General features: G+C 37.4%; 1 protein-coding gene across 2 annotated transcripts in view; it reads left to right on the top strand.

The window, feature by feature from the left end:
* Nucleotides 1-329: 329 nt before the first annotated feature.
* Nucleotides 330-23,370, top strand: part of XPO7 (exportin 7) — an 86,685-nt gene continuing 63,644 nt past the window's right edge. For both annotated transcript variants that reach the window (XM_057548394.1, XM_057548393.1), the window contains exon 1: nucleotides 330-476. In XM_057548394.1, the coding sequence (XP_057404377.1) occupies nucleotides 459-476 (18 nt within the window). In that variant the 5' untranslated portion in view covers nucleotides 330-458. The remainder of the gene's footprint in view (nucleotides 477-23,370) is intronic.

Genomic DNA, 23,370 nt, shown 5'->3' with positions numbered 1-23,370 from the left:
AGAGAGGAATCCGCCAGGTGCAGGGGTCTGGGCGGGGACAGGTCCCGGCCCCTCGAGGAGCCCTCGCGAAGCCGATGAGCTAAGGCAGCGCCAACTCCCGCTGCCGCTCTCGCCCGCCCGCCGGAGCGAGCACGGCCCCTTTAAAAACCATGTAAACAAAGCTTTGTTCCCCCGGCCCCCGCCCCTCTCGCCCCTCGGTCCGCTCCTTCCTCCACCCGCCCCCGGCGTCTCCGGGCCGCTGACGTTGCCGCGCTTTTACGCCGTCCCAACGGCGCTGCGCATTCTCCAACCGCGGCCCCGGCCGCCCGGGCCTACGCAGCCGGGCGGTGCTACGCCGCGAGCGCAGCGCGACGAGCCCCCAGCGCGCAGGCGCAGCGGCGACGGCGGCGGCGGCGGCGGCCCGGCCGAGGTGCGCGCTGGGGGGGAGGGGGGCCGGAGAGGAGCATGAATGGAGCAAAATGGCGGATCATGTGCAGGTGAGAGGAGCCGCGGGGGAGGGGGCGGCCGCGGAGAGTGGGGAGTGGGGTCGCACGCAGCCCAAGGGGCTCGGGCCGGCTCGGGGCTCACCGGGCCCGCGCCGCCGCCACTCGGGGCTCCGGAGCCGCCGCCCGTCCCGGAGCTCTGGGGCCTTTCCCGCCTCCTGGGCCGGGGGCCTCCTCCATCCCCTCCCACCCCGTCCCACGCCTCTCGCGCTGGGCTGGAGGTTCAGGGATCGGCGCCCCAGCTGGCACAGCCTACATCGCTTATCAGTGACTGTCCTCCCACTGGAGGGAGGCCTCTCGCAAGTCCTCAGTGCCCCCCAAGACGGGGAAGGGAGGGAGACCCCTTGCCGACTCTGTCCTGAGGGGAACTTCCCCATCACACTCGCCAGCCCTAAACAGATAACAAAAAGAATACCTCGCACTGACAAACCTCGCTCTACCGAGTCTTTCCCGCCGCCTTCCTCTTCACGCCCCCGAGTACAAGAGACCCCCCTCCGGCCTCCTCCCTCCTCCCACGGATGCGTCCTACACTCCCCGACTCCTGATCGCACAGCCTGCAGGGCCGAGCTCCCCCGTCCTCCAAAATGGGTGCTCAGGCCTGGGCCCGCCCTCCCTCCGGTGCCCCTATCCCCAGTGAAGGAGTTGAGTGCCCACACCTCCTCTGAAACACGGGGTGGAGGGGGTGTGTCTGAAACGAGAGATGCAACGTTGGGTGCAGACGTTGCTCTGGAGGGTCCTGATCGGGCTCCAGGGCTGCCCCAGGCGTGCTTTGGGCCCAGGCCACTTTTCTTCAGAGACACGGCACAGGCCCTAGGAAGGGACAGCCCATACCGAACCTAATAGTAGCTGTAGGACTCAGGGTTATTTCTTGCAAACTCGATAAAGTTTTTCCTTTCTGTGCTTTAGATCTGATATTTTTATGGCAGTTATTGTTACAAATCTGTTGTCAGAAACCTTCGGATTTTCTAGCAGAGGTTTTGTGTTGTGGGAAGTAGAAAGAAAAGAGGATAACAAGTGTCGCCTTATTTTGCATACTGTATAGTTATCATTCCTCGAGTAAAGAGGATGATCTTATTCCTCACATTATGTCTACAAGGAGGTGGATGGTGTGACTTCTACCAATTTCTTTGGGAGAGGAGGGACTAAATAAATTCTCAGGCCAGGGATCAGTAGAGTAAATCTTAGAGGTACAAGTTATCAGGGCAGAATTATATCAAAAATTGTAACCACAGATGGAAGACCACAGGATTTGTGTTTCAAAGCCAGTATCATGGCCTAATTCAGAAGTAGCAGTAAAACTTGGTACAAGGTGATAGTAATAATAATAGTGAGCACCTTGAGTTTTATAGCAGCCATTTCTAAGCGTGAAGGATTTTTTATGTGTTTTTTTTTTTTTAATTCTTCCATTCTAAAGGAGTAGATAGGCAAGAACTACTTCTGTCATTTTGCAGAAACAAACCAAAGCACAGAACTGATATGAGATTTACTTAGGGTAAGGCTAAAGTGGATCAAAGGCTTTTGACTTTGGGTCCCGTGCTCTTATCTATTGGGGGAAAAAAAAGTAGTGTCTGTGAGCATTCCAGAACATGGTTTGAATAGATAGCCTTTCTGAATGATGCTTTGGAAGGCAGAGGAAGTCCGTGTACTTTTATGAATATACATCTGTTTTATCTCTTGCAAAGAAGTTTCTCTGAATGTGATCTCTCCCACCTTTTGAACAGAAAGGTTGTCATTCCTCACCAGAGGAAAGTCAAGATGGGTCAAAGCAGTCTTAGTAGCAATTATGTCTCAAAGGAGGGTCTGCCTTATTTTTAGTAAGGGGATTTTTTCCCCCACCCATCCCAAAATAAAAATCTACCAAAGTAAGAAGTTATTAATTTTTCAAAACAAAGAGGACTATGCCAGTCCATTGTTTTATTTGACTTTGGAGAGTTGTAGTATGTTACTCTCTAAATTAGTGGTCTTTATAACAACAGGGTAAGTTTGCGAGAGTTTTTTCTCTTTAAATAGAATGGGGCATATTGCTTTTGTTTGTTAGACCACTAGATTACTTTTAGTATTGGATACTCGGAAAGTTTAATGTGGTACTTTATTGTAGCACAAAACCTTCCCAAGAAAAAGATAGATTCTCCCCTGTGTGGAAAGAGTAAATAAATGAAAAGATTAAAGACAAACCTGAAGTGCGTTGAGGGGGAATATTTTTCTGAAAACACTATTGGAACATGAAGTTTAAAAAGGAGCCTATCACAGGTTCAAGACTGATTATTTGAAAGTTTCATGTGTAATACTAAATAGTTGACTCATTATGTACCTAGTGCTTGTCTGAACCACCAGGGTGAGCAGTTTTTTTTGTTTTGTTTTTTTTCTATTGACACTAAGCAAGTGTCATATGATTCTCAGGCTGGAGTCCTGAGCACCTCTTCTGATAAGTGTTTAATGGAAGTCACAAAATGGTAGTAATGGGAAAATTGTAATATTTGTGTCTTTTAGCTCTGTTGGTGTCATAATCAAGCCTCTTAAGAAGAGAGACTTGTAAGAAAGAATCTCCTTGTTGTGATGAGTTTCTTATTCTTGGTCTTAGATGACTCTAACACCCACCATAGAGGCAGTGATTAACTGTAAAAAAAAAAAAAAAACTCATTTGTGTTTATCTTCATAAAATTAACACTCCTCCTTCCTTTTTTTTTTTATAAATATCTAAAGTTAGATAAGATAATGAGGATTCAGTATTTCCACTTGCTGACTACTTACTGTAAGGAAATGAAGATGGCTTAGTGTACAGTGGTAATGAAAAAATTAAGAAGGATCAGATGTTAGCTTTAATAGTGCTAGCTACATTCAGGCTCTTGAGAGGAAAAGGAAAGCGCATATAATAATTGTATATTAAGTATATTTAACATATAATTATATGTAAATATATTAAATGAAGGATAATTCTGGAGTTTTGTTGGATTTATTATGTTATGCTGGGCCTTACCCACAATCTTACAGTATTATTTACTGGGCTCTATATTATGACTGTGTAGTAACAGAAAATACAATTTTCAGATAGTCATATTTGTTTAAATATTGACCACCAGTGTAACTCTAGGGAGTCAAGAAGAATCATTGAAACTGGCAGGTTAAAATTTAACAGAGTGCAAAAGTTTAGCCTGATTAGAGCAAAAGATAGTTGTCTTTTTAGCTTTTAAAAATATGCAAGGAAACATGAGAGGATCTACCCGTGGTTCATTTTGAGAAGAGAATTCTGTACAACTTTCGAGAATTTTTAATGGGAAAAAAAGAAAAAACAGTTACTTTTCTAACTTTCTTTCAGTTAAGCTAATACCATAATGTTTAATGTGTGCAAGGCCCTTTGCTGTGCTGGGCACTGCAAAGGATTCCAGGCTGAGAAAGATACTAGAGCCAGACTGCTGAAGTGTCAAATTCTAATGCTGTGTTGGGCAGGCTTCAGAAGTCAAATGGACACAAGAACTTAATACATTGATTTCAAAGCATGCTACGTTTGTGTTGGATGATATGAAATAGCTATGTCCCCTCACTCACCCCAGCTACCTCTTCTGTGGATTTGTACAAATAATATGTCTGTATTTTAAAAGAAGATATTTATATGTACTTGATAATTCTGATTTAGTGTTACTTCCTCTCGTGAGAAAAACCTTCAGAAAAATTAAGGGTTGTATATATGCATGTAGTATCATTCAAACACTTATGCAATAAAACAAAATATATTACTGTAATGGAATCTCTAATTTAGATGGAGGTAGGAGAAAGGAGCATTAAGAAGATCCCTGGTCTGTATCTTACAGATAAATTATCTTCCATTTGATCCAGAAATTGATATTCATAACCACCAGCTGTATTTTCTTTTTTCTTGGTTGGGTTTCGAAACCAATATTGTACCACAGCCCTTCGAGAAGGGAAAGTTGCCAGTTTAAACCGATAAGCTGATGTCTCTGTAGGTACAACTACCAAGGCCACTTTGCTCACTTTAGTATACGTAAGGAAGATAGTATTTAGATGTTGCATCATTTTTTTTTTTTTTTTAACACCAAACATATATTATCTCACAGGTATTCTGAGTCAGGAATCCGGGAGTGGCTTAACTAGATGGTTCTAGTTCAGGGTCTTTCATTTGCCCTCAAGCTGTGAGCCAGGCCTGCAGTCCTTCTCCAGGCTTGACTGAGGATGGAGAACCTGTTTCCAAGCTCACGCACATGCTCACTGGCAGGCATCATCAGTTAGTTACTTGCAGGCAGATGGGCTAGGGGCCACAGTGCCTCACTGGCTATTGCCTGGAGGTTTCAGCTCTTCACCACATGGACCCTTCCTAGGACATAATTTTTAAGGACTTCTTTTTTACATTATGTAATGATGTCTGCTATGTATAAGTGACCCATCTTTGTTACTGTTTTTTTTTTTAACCTCTTATTGAAATATACCTTCGGACAGGTGCAAAAATCATAACTGTTCAGCTTGATGAATTTTCACAAAGTGAACACTCTTGGGAATTACTGGTGGTCCAGTGGTTAAGACTCCACACTTTTCCTGCCTAGGGACCAGGTTCGATCCCTGTCAGGGAACTAAGGAACACAAACCGCACAGCGCTGCCAAAAAAACAAAAAAACAAAAGCCCAAAGTGAACTCTCTTCTAACCAGCACCCAAATCCACAATATTTTCAGCGCCTCAGAAGTCCCTCTGGTGCCCCCCCCCCTCAACAACTACCCATAGATCCTTCTGCCTGAGGGTAACTGTTGTACTATCCTGTCATTTGATTTTTAAGTATGCTTTTAGGAGTCCAGCTGAGGAAGGCCTGTCCCTGAGAGCTTGAACTTCAGAGCCAGGGGAGAAGCTATATAGAGCAGTGGTCCTTCAGCTTTGGGGGGAGTTAGTTTGTTTTTTTATTTTTTTAGAATGTAATGGAAGCTGTGTGCTCTCTAAGGAGGGAAAGTATACCTACACAAAGATTTGCCTACAGTTTCAGGCCATTCATGAACTTTAGAACTCGAGTTTAAAGATACATTCCTTTTTAGATGAAATGCTTACCACATTTTATTGAGAAACTGATTTACAAGTCTTTCTCTTTTGACCTGTGTGAAAGGCTAGTTCTCTGTCTCACTATGTATTCCTGGAGAGTTACATGCAGGCTGAATTTTTAAATATTGAATTCTTGAGGATGATTAAAAACAATTAATGACTATTAAGCATCTGATGGCCTGTTCTTAGACACATGCAATAAAGTACAAGATGTAATGCCCTATTTTCAGGGGCGTTGCATGTTAATTGGAGAGATAACGAGCCTGGGTTGAGTTGTGAATTTGTAGTGAGACATTGGTTTTTGTCAGCATGTCTCTGAATGAAGGGACTGTTGCTCCCATCACCTTTTTCCTCCATTCCAGTGCATCTGAGTTCACGCCCCACACTTATAGTGACTCACTGTTACAGGGAATTCTCAGTGGAATGAGATTGGTACCCAGGAGTCATATCAAAATCTTGCGGAAAGGAGGGGAATTGTCAAAAATTGGGTCTTAAGTATATCTGATATTTGCATCCCTGGCTCTTCACTCCTTCATACATGTTTGTGTGCACGCACACGAAGACACAGATACACACATGCTCCTACCGTCATAAATGGAAAGGATGTGTTTGAGGGAAGGCAGCATTGGAAACTTCATGCTAGCATTTATTGGACTTTTAGCTGCTTGCCATTTTACGTGATGTCATTTAATGCTCACAGCCAGTCTATAAGGTAGGTATCATAGAGATATGGTAATGGAATGTTCCTTGAAATAGGTTGATGAAAGGACCTAGTGTCTCCAGAAGACTGGAGAACTGTTGGAAGATTTAGGTGACAGTTGTGGTGGTGGTTATTGTACAACTTACTGGTGGGGGACCTTCGTTGGGGGTACATGAAAGGGTGACAGTAACATTTATGGAACATGTGTTATGTGCCGGCACCATGCTAAGCCCCTTTATTTTATTTTTTTTATAATGATAATTTTTTTAAAAAGTATTTTTTTAAATATTTTATTTATTTATTTATTTATTTATGGCTGTGTTGGGTCTTCGTTTCTGCTTGAGGGCTTTCTCTAGTTGTGGCAAGCAGGGGCCACTCTTCATCGCGGTGCGCGGGCCTCTCACTATCGCGGCCTCTCTTGTTGCGGAGCACAGGTTCCAGACGCGCAGGCGCAGTAGTTGTGGCGCACGGGCCCAGTCGCTCCACGGCATGTGGGATCTTCCCAGACCAGGGCTCGAACCCGTGTCCCCTGCATTGGCAGGCAGATTCTCAACCACTGCACCACCAGGGAAGCCCAAGCCCCTTTATTTGTATTATGCCATTTAACTGGGCAATTCATTGAGTCTCCTTGAACCTGGATTAGGTGATCTCTTAAGTCCCTTATACTTTCAGCATTGTGGCTGGCATTTCCAGTTGTCATTCCTTACCATTCTCTCCCAAGTAAACCACCATGTTCTCAATTCATAGGTACATTGTCATAAATTTTCCTAAAATATTTATGCTCATACTAGTATTTCCGTTTCTTCTATCTTAAATATGCCTTCCTCTACCCCACCTCCCAATTTCTTAACTCTCAGGGTGTTTTTTCTGGGGGGGTGGGGTACTAATAGTCTGTAGCACATCTCACAAATTGAGCTCTGATATACCCCAAATAATAAATAATAAGTAAAGAGCTCTCTTAGTTGGACAGTAAGTAGTGAAGGACATTTTCTGTGGGCCAAGAAATTAACATTATTAGTCAGATGTTGTTGCTTGTAGACTGAAAAATGATTCTCACTTAAAAGTCCCTGGGTTTAAGCCTCTCTTAGAGAGGAACTAGTTAGATGAAAAGCGGTCAAAATGCTTTCCCATAAATACCTTGGAAAACAATTAGATTAATAGAATATCCCTTGTACTACATCAGGAAGTTGTGATCCTACAGCTGTGGTGGCCTTTTAGAAGTTTTAAGTGTATGAATGTATGTTGGTCACAAAAGCTGATCTCATTTCTATTTTGTATGATAAGAAATTGTGATATTTGAAGTGTGTAGTCTCAGAAAGAATTGAGAGCTATGCTAGACATATGCCCTAAAATTTGAGTCAATTTTATGATTAAATAGGGTGTATTTAAGGTCAGAAATGGGAAAAGCAGGGTTTTTTAAAGGATTTTTTCCAAGTGTATTTAGTATTGTTTGCAGAGTTTTGAAAGCTTGTGTCATAAGTTTGGCAAATCATATCTCTTTTTTTTTTTAACTGAGTCACCTGCACTAACTCCTGAATTTTAGTATTTTATTTCTCTCTTCCAAAAGGACATTGTCTAAAGTCAAGCATGACATTTAATTTGACTCTAGGAACCTGTAACACCATTTGCTCTGAAAAGAATCTGGGAAGCCATATTTGCATTTCACATATCTGTACTCAGTTAAAAAAATAAAACTCCATCCCAATTTTGCCCAATGTATAGCCATAAATTATTTAAAATATTATTTATTTTGTGTTAGTGGGTGATTTTTTTTTTTTATCATTATCTTGTCATTGACCCATCTGACAAGTCGCTGTAAGGTCTTGTCAAAAACTAGTCTAGAATTTAAAAGAATGAATAAAACTTGCTAGAAAATGGGACCTTGTTTTCTTTCCTCTTAATATTTTGAATTGATAACGTCATTCCAGAGTTGAGCAAGTTTCATCAAGCCTTCGTAAGACATATAACAAATGTTTTTAAACAAATTGAATCTGAGCAACAGGTTCGTTGTTGTTGTTTTGTTTTGTTGTTATTGTTTTAAAATAAGGACAGTATCTCAGAGGTGTTACAAATGAAAGCTTGTTTTAACATAAAGCATTATTTACTAGTTCTTGGAATCTTACATTTTAGTCTAACTTAAAATACATGTTCCAAACAGGGAGATCAGAATGTTGTGAACAGGAAAGATTTCAATTCACAGAATTCCTAAAACCTGTCCCTTCAAAGCTCTTTGATGTAGGTTACTATTAATGTGCCCTGCAGATCCCATCGGCTGTGATAGTGTGAGACTTCAGACTAACTTATCTATTCCCTCCCTTACCCATCTCCTCAAATTTAAACAGCACTTACAAAAGTGAATATATCAATTCACAGAGATTGCTGTGAGTAAATCTGATGCCGGTGGAATCAAGACTTTCTTTAAATCACCTTTATGTGTACAGTAAACAGCATGCATTTAAAGTATACAATTTGACAAATATATACCTGTGACTGTTTCACCACAATCAAAATACAGAACATTTCCTCCTAACTGCAGTCTACCCCTCCCTGAACCCTCAGCCCCCAACAATCCTGATCTGCTTTTTGTCATTGTAAATTAGTTTGTATATCCTAGAATTTTATGTAATGAACTTACTATGTACTCTGGTTTTTTACTTGTTTTGCTCAACACAGTGATTTGGAGATTCATTGAGGCTGTTGCATAGTATTAGTAGTTGGTTACTTTTTATTGCTGAGTAGTATTCCATGGTATGAAGTACCACCCTTTATGTATCCATTCACCCCTTGAAGGGGGGGATGGGTTTCCAGTTTTTAGTCCCTGTGAATAAAGGGACTGTGAGTACTCATATGGAAGTCTTTGTGTAGACACAGATTTTCTTTTCTCTTGAGTTAAGTACTTGGAGTAGGATGACTGGGTCCTATGGTATGTTTAACTTTTTAAGGAAACTGTCAGCTTTCCAAAGTGATTGTACCATTTTACTTTCTCACCAGCACTGTAGAATAGTTGCAAGGAATCCGTATCTTCACCAGCCTTTGGTATTGCCATTCTTGTGGGACCTTACTGTGGATTTAGTTGGCATTTCCTTGATGACTAACAGTGTTGACTGTCTCTTCCTGCGCTCACTGACCTTTCTTGTATCTCAGAGGTTCGCAAACCAGGCTGGTGGTTTGGCCCTACAACCTGTTTTTGTATGGCCTAAAAACTAAGAACAGTTTTTACATTTTTAAATGGTTGAACAAATCTGAAAGAATAATATTCCATGACACATGATAATTACATGAAATTCTGATTTTTTTAATTCATAAATAAAAGTTGTAATGGAACACAACCATGCGAGCTCCTTTACACATTCATTGTGTATGGCTACTTCTGTGTTACAATGGCAGAGCTCAATAGTTGCAACAGAGACCGTTTGGCCTACTAGCCCACGAAGCCTAAAATATTTACTATCTGGCCTTCTACAGAAAAAGTTTGCAGACTCCTGGGGGTTGTCCCCTCAAATCTATTGCCTGACTTCTGAGTGGGGAGAAGGCTAGCCCAGTATGGTTCTAACCCAAGCCCAATTTGACAGGAACCAGATCAGACTTGATCCGTTTTGTTGACTGTGGCATTTATACTGCACTATCCAAAATGGTAACCAGTAGCTGCATTTTGCTATTTTAATTTAAATTAAAAATTAAATTCTTCACTCAAATTTCAAGTGCCCAGTAGTCACATCGTGACTGCCATATTGCACAATGCAGGTATAACATCTTTCCATTATCATGGAAATTTATTTTGGACAGTGCTACTCTAGAATAATAAAAATTTGCCACAAAACCAGAGATTGGACGCAGAGGTGGAACATAGGTTATAGAATTGCTTTCCTGTGTGCCTGTAAAAATAAGCTAAATCCTCATTCTCCCAGGTGTGTGAATGTAAGTGAATATATTAAATAATTTACTTAAGATTACTTACTGTTTATGCTTTGAGCCTATGATATGTTTGTTCTCTTAGCCAAGGGAGTGAGAGGAAGCAGTCAAATCATAAAAGAAATTCAGAATTCTACTGATAGGAAGTAGTGTTTTAGGGACTTCTAAAAAGTACCCTAAATGTATTCTCCCCTAATGCACTTTGCAAAAACAAACCTTCTAAAATCCCTGTGTATTTGTCATTTTACAGATAAGATGGAGGGAGAATATTGAGGAAGGTATTAAGCCATTACATCACTTATTCAAGGTGCTAAGTCTTGATACAGTAGCAATTCTGGTTCCCTTCAGCTACTAATTTTAAAATATTATTAACCTTAAAGTATTTCATAATTATAGCATTAGCTTTGAAAATAACCCAGAAATATTCTAAATTAATGGTTGAGATGGCCTATTTTAAGGTTGTATTTAAAGGCTTTCCTTCAGTGAAAACTGTTTTTTGTGGTTCGACTCTTGGAGGCAGGCATAACCAATTCTAAATACTGAAGTGATGGTTAATAAATATATTATCAAATAGTCATCCTCTTCTTTAGCAAAAAAAATGTAATTATTATAGTGGATGAATTATCTTGTTCTTAACATGAATAGAAGTGTTTATAAGTTTTTGGTGACTGTTCAGTCATGTCAATATAGTACAACCTAGAAATGTTTTGCTGAAGTAAGAAAATAAATGCACCAGCTAACAGTAAGAAAGTAGCATGTTGGTATTCTAGTGGTGCTCTTGTATGTAGATATAAGGAAATGTGTAACGAGTGAGGTACAGCATCAGTGCTCAAGGACCTGAATAGCTAGAAATGTATACCAACAAGGACCATAGAGTGATACAGGTGATGTGACACATGTATGCATAGAAGATAATGAGACATAAATGTTAGTCCTCCTTTGGAGAGCCAGGAAAGGCTTCTTAAAGTAGTGAATGCTTAAGCCAGATGTAAAAAGACATGGTGTTCTTTCTCCCAGTTGGTAAGTGTATACCAGGCAGAGAGAATACTATAAGCAAAGCTATATATGTTCATGGAACATTCCAGGAAAGTGAAAGCAATGAAATACTGCAGTTGTATAGGGAATAAAGCGGAGCAAGGTAAGAAATGAGACTCCAATGGTAGAAGAGACCAGAACATGAAGAGCCTGTTGTATCTTAATAAGGAATTTGTACAGTGGATGTGTAGTTGAAGGTTTTTAAGTAGAAGTGACAGAATAATCATATCACTGTGGTGATGGTATAAAAGATTGATTGGATGTAGACAAAGTAGGAGATGAAGCAGTAGTCTGTGCAAGAAATAATTGGGACTTGAACTAACGTAATTTAGCTGTAAGGATGGAGAATAGGAGATTGATGTTAAGGAGGTTACACAATGGGGTTTGGTTAACAGTTGAATGTGTAAAGTGAGAAGGCAGGCTCCCACATTTCTGGGCAGCAAAGTTGAGAGCAAATGAATGAACAGGATGTTGAAAAGATAGTAAGGTCAGTCTTGAATATACAGATTTTGAGGTGCTGGTAAACATTTGAGTGGAGATGTCCAGTAGGCATTTGCTTACTTGTTGTCAACTTGGGTTGGAACTCGTGTTTTCATAGTGAAAGTTCATTTCAGTAGCCTTCAGATATTGTAAATATGTAAAATGTTAGCTACTCACAATATACACCTATCATATTTCTTATTAAGTCTTACAGCAACTGTAAAACTTGAGTGAAACCCTGATGTTTTATTCTAGTTTGTTTTCTGAAACAGCCTCATATTACGTTGCCAGCAGCAGGAGTAAAAGGCTTTTGACAATCAGCAGTGAAATTGGCATGCATGTAATGCGAAAAAGAGGTCATATTCCAAGGAGTTTGAGTAAACCTTACAATGTTGACAACTCTGGCCATCAATATGTCTTAAAGTTTTCTTTATTGTTAAGGCAGTTAAAACTAAATCTGCTTGATCTTGAAGTAAATCTATAGCCCTTGGTCTGTTTTGTCTCCCCATCCCATTTTTATCTTTTGGAAAACCAGATTCGTTTTCCTTTATTCGCCATCAGAACTGGTGTTTGAGGGGTATCCAGAAAAGACTTCTTTTTTAAAAACTCGTGGATTCTTCTATTAGAGGATTCTTCTAAATCTTCTATTTCACAGCTTGCCTGGTCTTCCTTATTTGGTGACTTGATGAGTTCTTGGAAAACATTTTTCATAGATCATATAATAGTGTAAACTTAAAAGGCAAATTGATACTTTACAAAACTGTTAAGGGAAAAATTATTTAGAATTCCAGAAAATCAGAAAACTGGCATGTATGGGGCGTGTATGCCAAAACGTCTTAGGAAACATTTACTCAAAAACTCTTTTTTACTTTTTTTATCAGAGGGTAAATATGGAACTCTAAATTCTTGCCTCTCTGAATCAAAGTTCAGGGTTCCAGGATTAAGTATTTGTGATTACCTTTATCTTTCTTCCTTTAATATTCTGTTTTGAGCTTCTTATGCTTTTTTGTTGAGTCTTCTAAAGGAGTACATACGGTGTTTGGAGTTTTCTCATGGGAAAAGAGATGCGAGTTGAGAAGCTTTCTTCTGAATTTTTAGGCCAGTAAAAACTCTTTTCTCTTTATCCCTTTATTTCTTAAATCTTCTTTCATTCTTACTAACAAGCTTTTAAACATTTTTTAACAGTAGTTAGACTGCTAGTCAATAGGCCAGAGGAGATGCTGTCTTAATATCTCAGAATATTAAATCTCAGTGTGGCTCAGAAATTACAGGCTGTTCATTACTGATACAAACAGACTGTTCATTCTTGATACCTGTAATACACAAGTATAAAGAAATAACGTACAAATGGGAGAATTTAAGGAAAGTCGGCTTATACACATTGTATATTGTGTATTTGATATACACATTGACTTAGAGGACCAAAGACGCTTTTCTGTAGGGCAAGAAAGTATTAATTGGCATGTGATATACTGTACTACTTTACTGCTACAATTATAGGTGTATATGACATTCTGAGGTATCAGAAAACTATTAAAATGTCTCCTTATGATGTTATCGTCATTACTGTTGTTTAATAGTTGATGTGCTGTTTTGAAAAATTCCTGTAATTCAAGGATTCAGGATTATATCAATCATGAGTTCCCCAATCACATGTACAGGTTTGTTTAAGATTGGAATACTGCCCTGACCCCTGTGTTTAAACAGACAATTATTTTAATGATGTGCAATAGTAGCTTGCTTCCTATTTAATATTACATTTTATTTAAGAAAGCATTTTAAAGCCAGTTAACATGTCTCCACCAAGTATACTGTTTTTGTTTAGCTACAACTATTTAATGTTTCATTTATGAATGCTATAATTGTATTACATGTCCATGGTAATGAGAATAATAGTGTTACCAGGTTAATGAAATGGGATTAGAATCACATAATTTTTAAGCTAAAAAGAATCTTAGAGTGTGATGATAAAATTTTTTAAAATTCATATGCCCTCTTTTGGGAGGATAGCTAGCTGTATATTATTGTTTTTTAGAGATAATGCAAGAATTTTAACTATCCCAACCATTAAAATTTTAATTTTGTTATACAATTAGCAGAATTAAAGAAAAATTACAAGTCAACATACTTAAGGAAGGTTTATTAGACAAGAATAGGTTTAGACAAGAAAATTTTTTTTTAATCGTGTATTTCATTTATATGGGGCAGGCACTGTACTAAATACTAGAGATAAAGCAGTGAAGAAAAGAGGCATGGTACTTGCTCAGAGATAGATACTCAGAAATTGTACCAATAAATATATATTTACAGTTTGTGATAAGTGATATGAAGGAAAAAGGTTGTATTGAAATCTTTTGAGAGTGATTTCTTATTTCTATTTTTGGGTGGGCATATTAAGGAAAGGAAGGGGACAGTGTACCAGACAAAAAGAAATGGCATGTTTAAAGGCCCTGAGGTCTGGAAGACCTCCCCTCACAGAACTGGAAGAGATCATCCTGGCTGCAGCTTAGTGAACCAGGAAAGATGACGCTACAGAGATTAGCAAATCCTAGCATATGATGGATTGCTTTGCAGGTATTCGGGTCAGATTTTCAGAGATTTAAATGATTTATTAGAATGCTCGTTCTGTAAATTAAATGAAAAGAGCAAGGAGTGAAACTTTGTGTAGTGTTCCAGTTCTGATTTTTAGTTGCCAGGGTGGAGGTTGTAATGGCAAGAAGGAAGCACACCACAAAGGAGATCGTGATTATCTGTGTGATTTTTTTTTCCTTCCTATGTTTTCAGTTTGGCTATTTATTAGAGTTATGAGAAATGATATGACTAAAATAAGCATATTTGTGTTAGTAAATGGGGACTGTCTTTTGAATAAAATACCTTTTTCCCCAAGATAACTTATCTCTAAGAACTATAATAGTTGTATATACGTTAAAAGTTGTGTTTTGGTATATCGTGTGTGTGTGTGTGTATACCTTATTGTGTTATACATATATAACCTTGTAACCTTAGTTCCAACTAGCTGGAACATTTATTCTGGTATTCGTCAAAAATCAAACTGTTTTCTCCAAGAATATTTAATGCCCTTTGGTTAAATCATTCTATTCTGAATATATTGCTATTTACAGGAAAAAGTAAAAACTCACATTTTTATTATACTTTTCATTTTATCTATTGAAATTCATTTTGGGATAGAGATCTAATTTCACTTTTTCCCATGTGGCTTTTCTCAACCTTGTTTATTGTGTAGTCCGCTCAGCTTTTCTCCACTGATCTGTATTACCATGACTGTGATTGGTGTTCTCTCTGTTCCATTGATCTGTTTTTCTGTCCCTCTGCCTATACCATACTCTTAATCGATGTAGCTTTATAATAAATTTGGGTCTCTGGTAAGGCAAGTGCTCCCAAACTTGTTCTTCTTCAAAATATTGTCCATTATTCTTGACCCTTTTTCTCTTCCACATGAATTTTAGGATCAGCTGGTCAAATTTAGTATATTCAATTTGGGTTGCTAATATTTTCTTTAGGATTTTTGTAACTGTTCATAAATGAAAATTGGCCTATAATTTTCTTTTGTCATACTTTGCTCTCCCATTGTCTGGTTTTGGTATCAAGATTATACTAGCCTTAGACTCAGGTGAGGAGCTTTCCTATTTTTCTTTCATCCCTCCCTCCTCCCTCCCTTTCTTTCTTTTGTAGAGCAATTTAAATAAGATTGGTATTAGTACTTAAATGTTTGGTAGCATTTACATAAATGTTTTTTGCAGTGAGGCAGTAGATCTTTTCAGGTTTTCTTTTCTTTCTTGAGTCATTTTTGGTTACGTTGTAATTTTCTAAAATTTTTCATTTTATCAAAGTTTTCTAATTAATTGACATAATGTCCATAGAATTGGTTTTTTTTTTAATTTCTGTGCTGTCTTTCTAAGTGAATTTCCTTCTTTCTGATATGTGCATCTTTCAGTAATTATTTCAGCAATTTGAATAAGAAACTCAGTCTGCTTTTGTCTGAAAATGTTTTTATTTAGCTCTCACTTTTGAAAGATAGTGTAGCTAGAAATAGAAGTATAGAAATACAATACTGTCACTTTCTCTCACCCATTGAATAGATTATTCCATTGTCTTCCATCTTTTGTTGTCAGGTATTCTGTCAGTCTCCTTATCGTTTCTTTAGTAAAATTACTGTATGTCTTGGCTGGGATATATAGTCTGGAACAGCCCCAATTTTTTACTCCTATTGTCTTGGGATCCCATCTGGTTTAACATTTGTCTCAGAAAAAAAAAGTGTCCCAGTTTGGAAGATAAATTATGTGCTCACTCTATTTAAGATCTAAGATCTTCTCCTCTTTGTTTTACTGCAAAGTGGGATGGGTTGATGTTTATTGATTCTGTTTGATACATGTTATATTTCTTGAAATTGGGGATTTCTAGTTTTCATCAGTTCAGGAAAATTCTCTGAATATTGCCTTTTGCATTCTCTATCTTCCCTTCTGGAAACCTTTTTAGACATATGTTGGATCTTCTTGTTCTGTCTCCTGTATGTCTTCACCACTCATATTTCATGGTTTTTTTTTTCTAGTCTGCATAATTTCCACAGATTTCTCTTTTAGTTCACTAACTCATTCTTCAACTGTGATTATTCAGCTGTTTAACTCATCTACTGAAGCTTTTGATTTAATTGGCTTATATTTTCCAAAGTTTTATTTCATCTTTATTCAAATTTGCCTCTTCTTTTTTTCATAGTGTCTTGTTCTCTTAAGGTTTTGATTATTTCAACATCTGTACTCATCTCTGTCATGTTATCTTATGTGAATTTCTTACAGGTTTAATTCTTCTGTTGGTCTGCTGATTCTTGCTCTCTTCATATGTTTTCAGTCTTAGATAATGAGATAAACTGGAATAGAGAGTTGTCTGTGGAAATCTTGTGTGGCCTGGATCAGAGGTGCCCTCTAGTGGAGAGGTTTTATATTTAACTCCACCCGTCAAGAAGTATCATTGGCCCAAGGTCAATTTATATGTTACTTTCTTGACCTGCGATTTCCTGAACCAGAGTTTGACACCAGTCCTTGGTTACAGGTTCTTAGGAGATTTCTCTCCCTTTACCCGGAGTCCAGATTAAGATAGACACGCTTCCTTATTGTCCCTATACAGTGGGCAGATTTTAAACTTATATTTTATATCTTTTTTTTTTTTTTTTAGTCTACCTTCTCTCTGAGATATTTTATTTACTAGTATGAATCAAGAATCCTTGGGGACTCATTTCCAGCTTGGACCCAGTGCAGGCCCAGAGCATCTCTTTTCCTTGCACAGATGTCAAAACGTAAGCCCCTAGATTACCAAGACCAAAAACCAACACGCCACCCCCCCGATCTGCACCAGGACAGTCACAGGTTATCTTTCATGCTTAATTCTCTGGTTTTTAGTTCTCTCTTAGTTTTGGGCCCTCATTGATTCCCCCTACTCTTTAGTTACCACAGCTACGCGTCTAAAATGATTTTTGTCTTATTTAAATAGCAGCTCTAGATGTTTGTGTCAGGAAGGTTTGAAGCTAACTAGTTGGCCATATTGCCAGAACCAGAAGTATGAACCTCATTTACAAAGTATTTTTAGATGCACTATTTCTTTTGATTTCTATATCAAGGTGCAAGCTTCCTCCGGGCAAGCAAAATAATTGGAAACTGAGCTTTTTGCCCAAATCAGTGAGAGCCAGGATTAAAATTCTAGTATTACACTCCAAGTCTAGGTTTCTTGCCAAAACTCCCTCTTTTCTACTAAATACAGATAGTAGAAACTCATGTATTTATTGGAATGTATATTTGTTTTTACTAAATAGCTTGGTCTTTTGCTTCTTTAGGATTAAAAAAGGAATTTATTTTTTCAGGAAGTATGGTTTAGTGGAAAGAGCATTGGATTTGAAGCAACACCTAAATTTTAATTTATTTAATGGCAGTGTAACCTTGGGCAAATAATTTTAATCGTCGGAGCTTTAGTTTTCTTATATGTAGGTCTTGTCTGGGGTACTGGGACTTCCTTCTAAATAAATCCGGGACCCCTCTCATGCCCCTGCAGTCCCTATGAAGAGTATGTATGGGCAGGATTTTTCTCTCTCCAGTTTCTGCAAACCCCAGGGACTCAGTCTGCTTTCATTTTTGTTATTTCATTTTCATGTTTCATGTTGCCCTCATCTTTTCTGTCCATTAGGGCTTTCTTTTCCCAAAATTTTTATGGCTTATATCCCCCTGAAACAGTGTCATAGGACTTTTTTTTCTAACAGTTTTACTCCTAATCACTAATTGAAGACTGACCAGGAGTAACTATAATAACGGTATATATTGAGCTCTTATCATACATCAGGCACTTTGCTAAGTGCTTTTATATATTATCTGATTTAAACCTCACAACGCAATCAGGTATATGTTGTTATTTTCATTTTATAAATGAGGAAGCAGGCAGAGAGGTTAAATAACTTGCCCAGTTTCACACACTTAGTAGGTTATGGAGTAGGAATTCAAACCCAAATCTGAACTATTCCAGTCATAGAATCCTGCAGTATACACTGTACAGTAAAGCTCCAAAGGTTACCAGGTTCTAATGGTCATGATCCATGACCTAATGTTTCTTGATTTCCTTCTGAGGTGGCAGCTGGAGGCATCTCCCCTTCTGTTCTATCCTCTTGAAAGCCAAGCTCTCTAATCTCTTCGCTCTGTTTTCTAACACTACCTTTATTAGAATCACCTGGGACCCCACCTCAACCTGCTGAATCAAAATCGTGATTGTGGCAGTTTAAGTTTTTTAATAGCCCCCCCAAGTGATTCTGATTAGCAGTCATTTAGGGATCACTGGTACTTATTTCTTCCACCATGACTTCTCTTTAAGCCCAGAAGATATAATCGATAGAGTAATTGATTTTTGCCCTTTTGTTTCACAGAGGCTGTTTGAATCTCAGAATCTACAGTCCTTCCTAACATCCAGGACACTAGATTTCGGTTCTGTAGAGAATGATTGTGAATGATGCCTGTCCAAAGCAACAATACTATAATGATTGAATCGTACATATTCTGTGATAGTCTCAAAAGCTTAATTCCCAAACTTCCATGAATCTTCAAATTTTGTGAGACCACAGTAGCAGCATGTCTTAAGTTATTTCATGGCTCATTGGTCTGTCACCTGTTCTACACACACAAAAGGTTTATGTGGCCTTAGAAGTTAGGAAGCTTACATATTTCTCTCTTAGAAATTCATGATATACATTTGCATACTGAAGGACTCTTACCAGTTTTTCAGTTAAAAAATTCTTTTTGTTTTGTTTAACTTGGCAATTCACAAACTGGAATGTCTTTTATTTGTGTCTTTTATTCGTGTAATTCTCTTAAGTAGCCAGTGTGAAACACTCACTGCTCTGTAGGTAGAATTTTCTGTTGTTTTCATTCGAAAAGGGGGAATAATACCTACTTCATATCGGGTGGTTTTGAGGATGAAATGGGAGTTAAGAGGTCAATGTTGAGCAGTTAATTAGGCTACTTGCTGCCTACATAAGTGCCTTGCTACTACATACCAGCCTCAGCAAAATAGAAAACTTACTCTGTCATCAACCTTTGGGTCACTCTTGATAGACTCAGGCTTTGACTAATCAAATCTATGAGTTTCCAGTCATAATAAAGAATGATATACTGCCATTTGCAGCAACATGGGTGGACCTAGAGAATATTGTGCTTAGAGAAATAAGTCAGAGAAAGACAAATACTATATGATATCACTTATATGTGGAATCTAAAATATAATACAAATGAATGTATATGCAAAACAGAAACAGACTCACAGAAACAAACTTGTGGCTACAAGAGGGGAGGGGGGAGGGACAATTAGGGTTATGGGATTAACAAATACAAACTACTGTATATAAAATAGATAAGCTTAAAAAAAGTTTTTTTTAATAAATAAAATAGATAAGCAACAAGGGTATACTGTATAGCACAGGGAATTATAGCCATTATCTTGTAATAACCTATAATGTAATATAACCTGCAAAAATACTGAATCACTGTGCTGTACACCTGAAACTAATACAATATTATAAATCAACTATACTTCAATTTTTAAAAATCATATTAAAAAAAGAAAAGGCATAATTTTTTAAGAAAAAAATAAAAATTTCTAATTTCACGGTAATGTGAAAAACCAGAAGAATATAAAAAAGAAAAATTTTAGGTCATCCATAGTCCCACAATCTAGATATAAACACTGTTGACATTTTGTTGTATTTTCATCTGGTTTTTGTAATATGTAAAATTGGAATCAATATAGCATTAAAAATGTATTTTCCTATTTAAAAAAAACCGAATCTATGAGTTTCAAAATTGGACTATATTTTTAAATGCCTATACAATAAGGGCTCCAAAAATTTTAAACTTGCATATTTTCTGGAATTTTCAATATGGCTAGGAAAATTTTAGATTGACATCTATATATAATTATTGGTAGATTATAAATTACCACCATAAAGCATACACAAATTCTTATTGGTTGAGTGAATGAATGAATGAATGAATCTTATTTGGACTTATTAAATGTACTTCCAAAATACACTTGTCATTAAACTATTTATTTGCTTTTTAAAACATCTTGATCTGTTGGCAGAAGTTACCTTTGATCTCTCTACTACCAAGATTAAACATCTTAGTACTCGTATAATAGGAAAGACTTGTATCTGCTATTTTGCTGCCTGACTCCACAGGATCTGAGCTTAGTATACTTTTCAAGCTGTGTTTGTCTAATTCCTTAGCATTCAGAAGTAGCTCTTAGCCGTTTCCTTCCTGTTCCCATCGCTGTTCCTTTCACTGCAGGGTCCCTATCTGAAACAGCCTACTAGTTGTCAGAACAGGGAAGGTATTCCTTTTTTGAGTTGATTAATTACTAAAAGGCTCACTAAAGTCACTGGAAGTTATTGACTAGTAACTCTATTTAATTGTAGCGGGTCAAGCAGAAACTGAAGTACCCTGGACCAACACAGAAACCTGCGTTTCTGTTTCTCAGTGCCTGATTCTTGGTATCTTTGTTCCTCTTTCTTAAAGCAATGTGTATTTGTTAAACAACTACTGTGTTCAAATTGGTATTCAGTTTTTGCAAGTAGAAATGATATATGGATAAATGAGAATCTTGAAAGGTCTTGGATTAATTTCTAAAGATAGAAAATTTGTATTAAGTTCCCATTTTTATTAAACTGTTTTATTACTAAAGCTTCAGAGAAATAAGGTATGGATAATGTTTATGCGTCTTACATATCAGTTTTTCTAAAACTTTCTTAATATATAGCCGTTTTTTCAAAGGCAAATTGTGTCTCACAGATTCCCAGTATTGATTTAGTATATAAATCAATATATCTGTTTTAACCTGTTTTAATGTAACAAATAGGAATAAACATAAAACTAGACATAAATTTCACAGAGTTATCACTCTTATGCAACTGTAAACGATTTTACAGATTTAAAACAAACCTTAAGACCAATTACATTCAAATTGGCAACATACATTTACCGTGCTAGGTGATGATGTCTATAATGCCAACTGCTGTGCTCTAAATTCTTTTTTATTGAGGTAAAAATCACATAATAGAAAATCCACCTTTTTGAAAATATATAGTTCAGTGGCTTCCAGTATATTCACAGTGTTGTTCAACCATTAGCACTATCTAATTCCAGAACATTTTCATCACCCCAAAAAGAAACTCTATACCCATTACGAAGTTTCTCTAAGTTCTGTTTGAGTTCAGCATGCCGGTACTCTTGTGTGCCATTTGATGACCCAGTTCTCCCTCCATTTTTCTGCAGAGGAAACATTCATTCATACTGTAACTTGGCCTTCAGTTGGTAGAATGCATCATTTACATATTAAGCCTACCTCTGCTCCTTTTTTATTAGTCCTCAGTTATTCAAGTAGAACTGCTTGACCCAAGTATATCCTTAATCAAGTACATGAGCACCAAAATCATGAGGTAGTACTTGATACTAAGTTGGTTAGGCAGATGATCCAAAATAGGCTTATATTATTTTAAAAACAATCTTAAAAGGGAAAGTACATCGCTAAAATTCTCATAGAGCACTTACGGACAACTGAGACTACATCTGAGGATCCCAAATTGAAGAACGCTGGTTTATGTAATCACTGAGGTCTTGTGTGTACTTAATGAGAATGAGGAGCATGGGTATTTTAAGTTTCTTATTATACTTGAAATTTTTTAAGATAATTGCCCTGCATTGTGAAAATATCTTTTTGGGAAAGTCTTATTCCTGTCTCATTTCGGTGAAAACAAACTTTTTATTTACATAGTTTTGCTCACTGGGAACATGAAAAATATTTTCTTCCTTTTGGAAACTTCAAATTGATAATAAAATGAAATTTCATTTTTTGCCCTTTTGATTTTGATTTTGTTCCTTATATATTCTTTGTAACTAGATAGACATAGATTTTCCTATAGAATGTGTGCATGATTTTCAAGCAGTAACTTATTTTCAGATTTTAAAATTTGCTTTAGAGAAATTACTTCCAACAATTGAGCCGTATTTTTTATGCGAAAGTTGAGTCAGATTCTTATAAAATAATTGTAATATGAACTGTCTTTAGATGTTTATGAATAATTTTTCAACATTGTATTAGGAAAACAGCATCACCAAAACAGACGACATTTTTTTTTTTTTATACTACACAAAAAGATTAAGTGTGACAGAGTGGCAAAATATGAGGCTAAAGAGACCAAATCATGACATGCCTTCTGAACTAAGTTAATGAGATTTAACTTTATTCTGAAAACCAAGAAGTCACTGAAGAATTTTTAAAAATATAATTAGCAAACATTTCCTAATCTTTTATATTTTGTATGAACTTATCTTAGCATTTGTGTTAAGAAAATCATATTTTTAAATGTACCCTGAATTTTGTCATATATTTGAGAAGTAATTAGTTACCAGCCTTTTCCATAACTAAAATGTCTTTGCTAATGGAGGTAGACCTTTTCAGATGTGAAGCTGATCTTTACACAGCTAAATCTATAGTTAAATCTAGCCCTTGGTGGCCAGAATGTGCTGTTTGAAAATTTGGCAGAGAAGTTAATCAAATATGTTTAAGTCCATTAATTCTTAATTGTATTTTAAAAGTAATAATGAAAATAATTGGTCACCCTCAGAGGGTGATAGGAAACCAATTCATTATCTTGAAAACTGGTAAAGGAAAAGAATCAAGTATTACCCCTGCCTTTTCTAAGTGAACTGAGCCAGTAGGTAACCAAATAGTAGATGAGGGGTGGAATCGCTTTATAAATGTATTCCAACTAATAAGTGAAAAAGAAATTGTAGAATTAAAGTATCACCATTTTATAATCCCCACTGACAGTGGCAGTAATTATCAGTGGCTCCTAACATCACAAAAGATAATTAAGCGTTATGTGCCTCCTATCGTCTTGCCAAAGGGGGACAGAGCCTGAGTCTAATCCAGCCTCTGGATCCATCTGTCAATTTTACGGAAATACCAAGGAACAGGAACATGCCGAACTGCACCAAGAATATGCAGTTGGCAAAACCCAAACCTGGGGAACTATATAGATTCCTGTTCTATAGAACAGATGGGTTCTTCAATAGACACATTATATGTAAATGAAAGGGAAGCTGGGGAACCCTGTGGATTGAAAGAGACCTAGAAGACACCAAATTTTTTTTAAATGGGGAGAACTGAACTGTAGG

Source organism: Balaenoptera acutorostrata, chromosome 6 (assembly GCF_949987535.1).
Source record: "Balaenoptera acutorostrata chromosome 6, mBalAcu1.1, whole genome shotgun sequence".
NCBI lineage: Eukaryota > Metazoa > Chordata > Mammalia > Artiodactyla > Balaenopteridae > Balaenoptera > Balaenoptera acutorostrata.
Note: the sequence above shows the minus strand (reverse complement) of the source record. Positions and strands in the feature narration are given on the sequence as shown.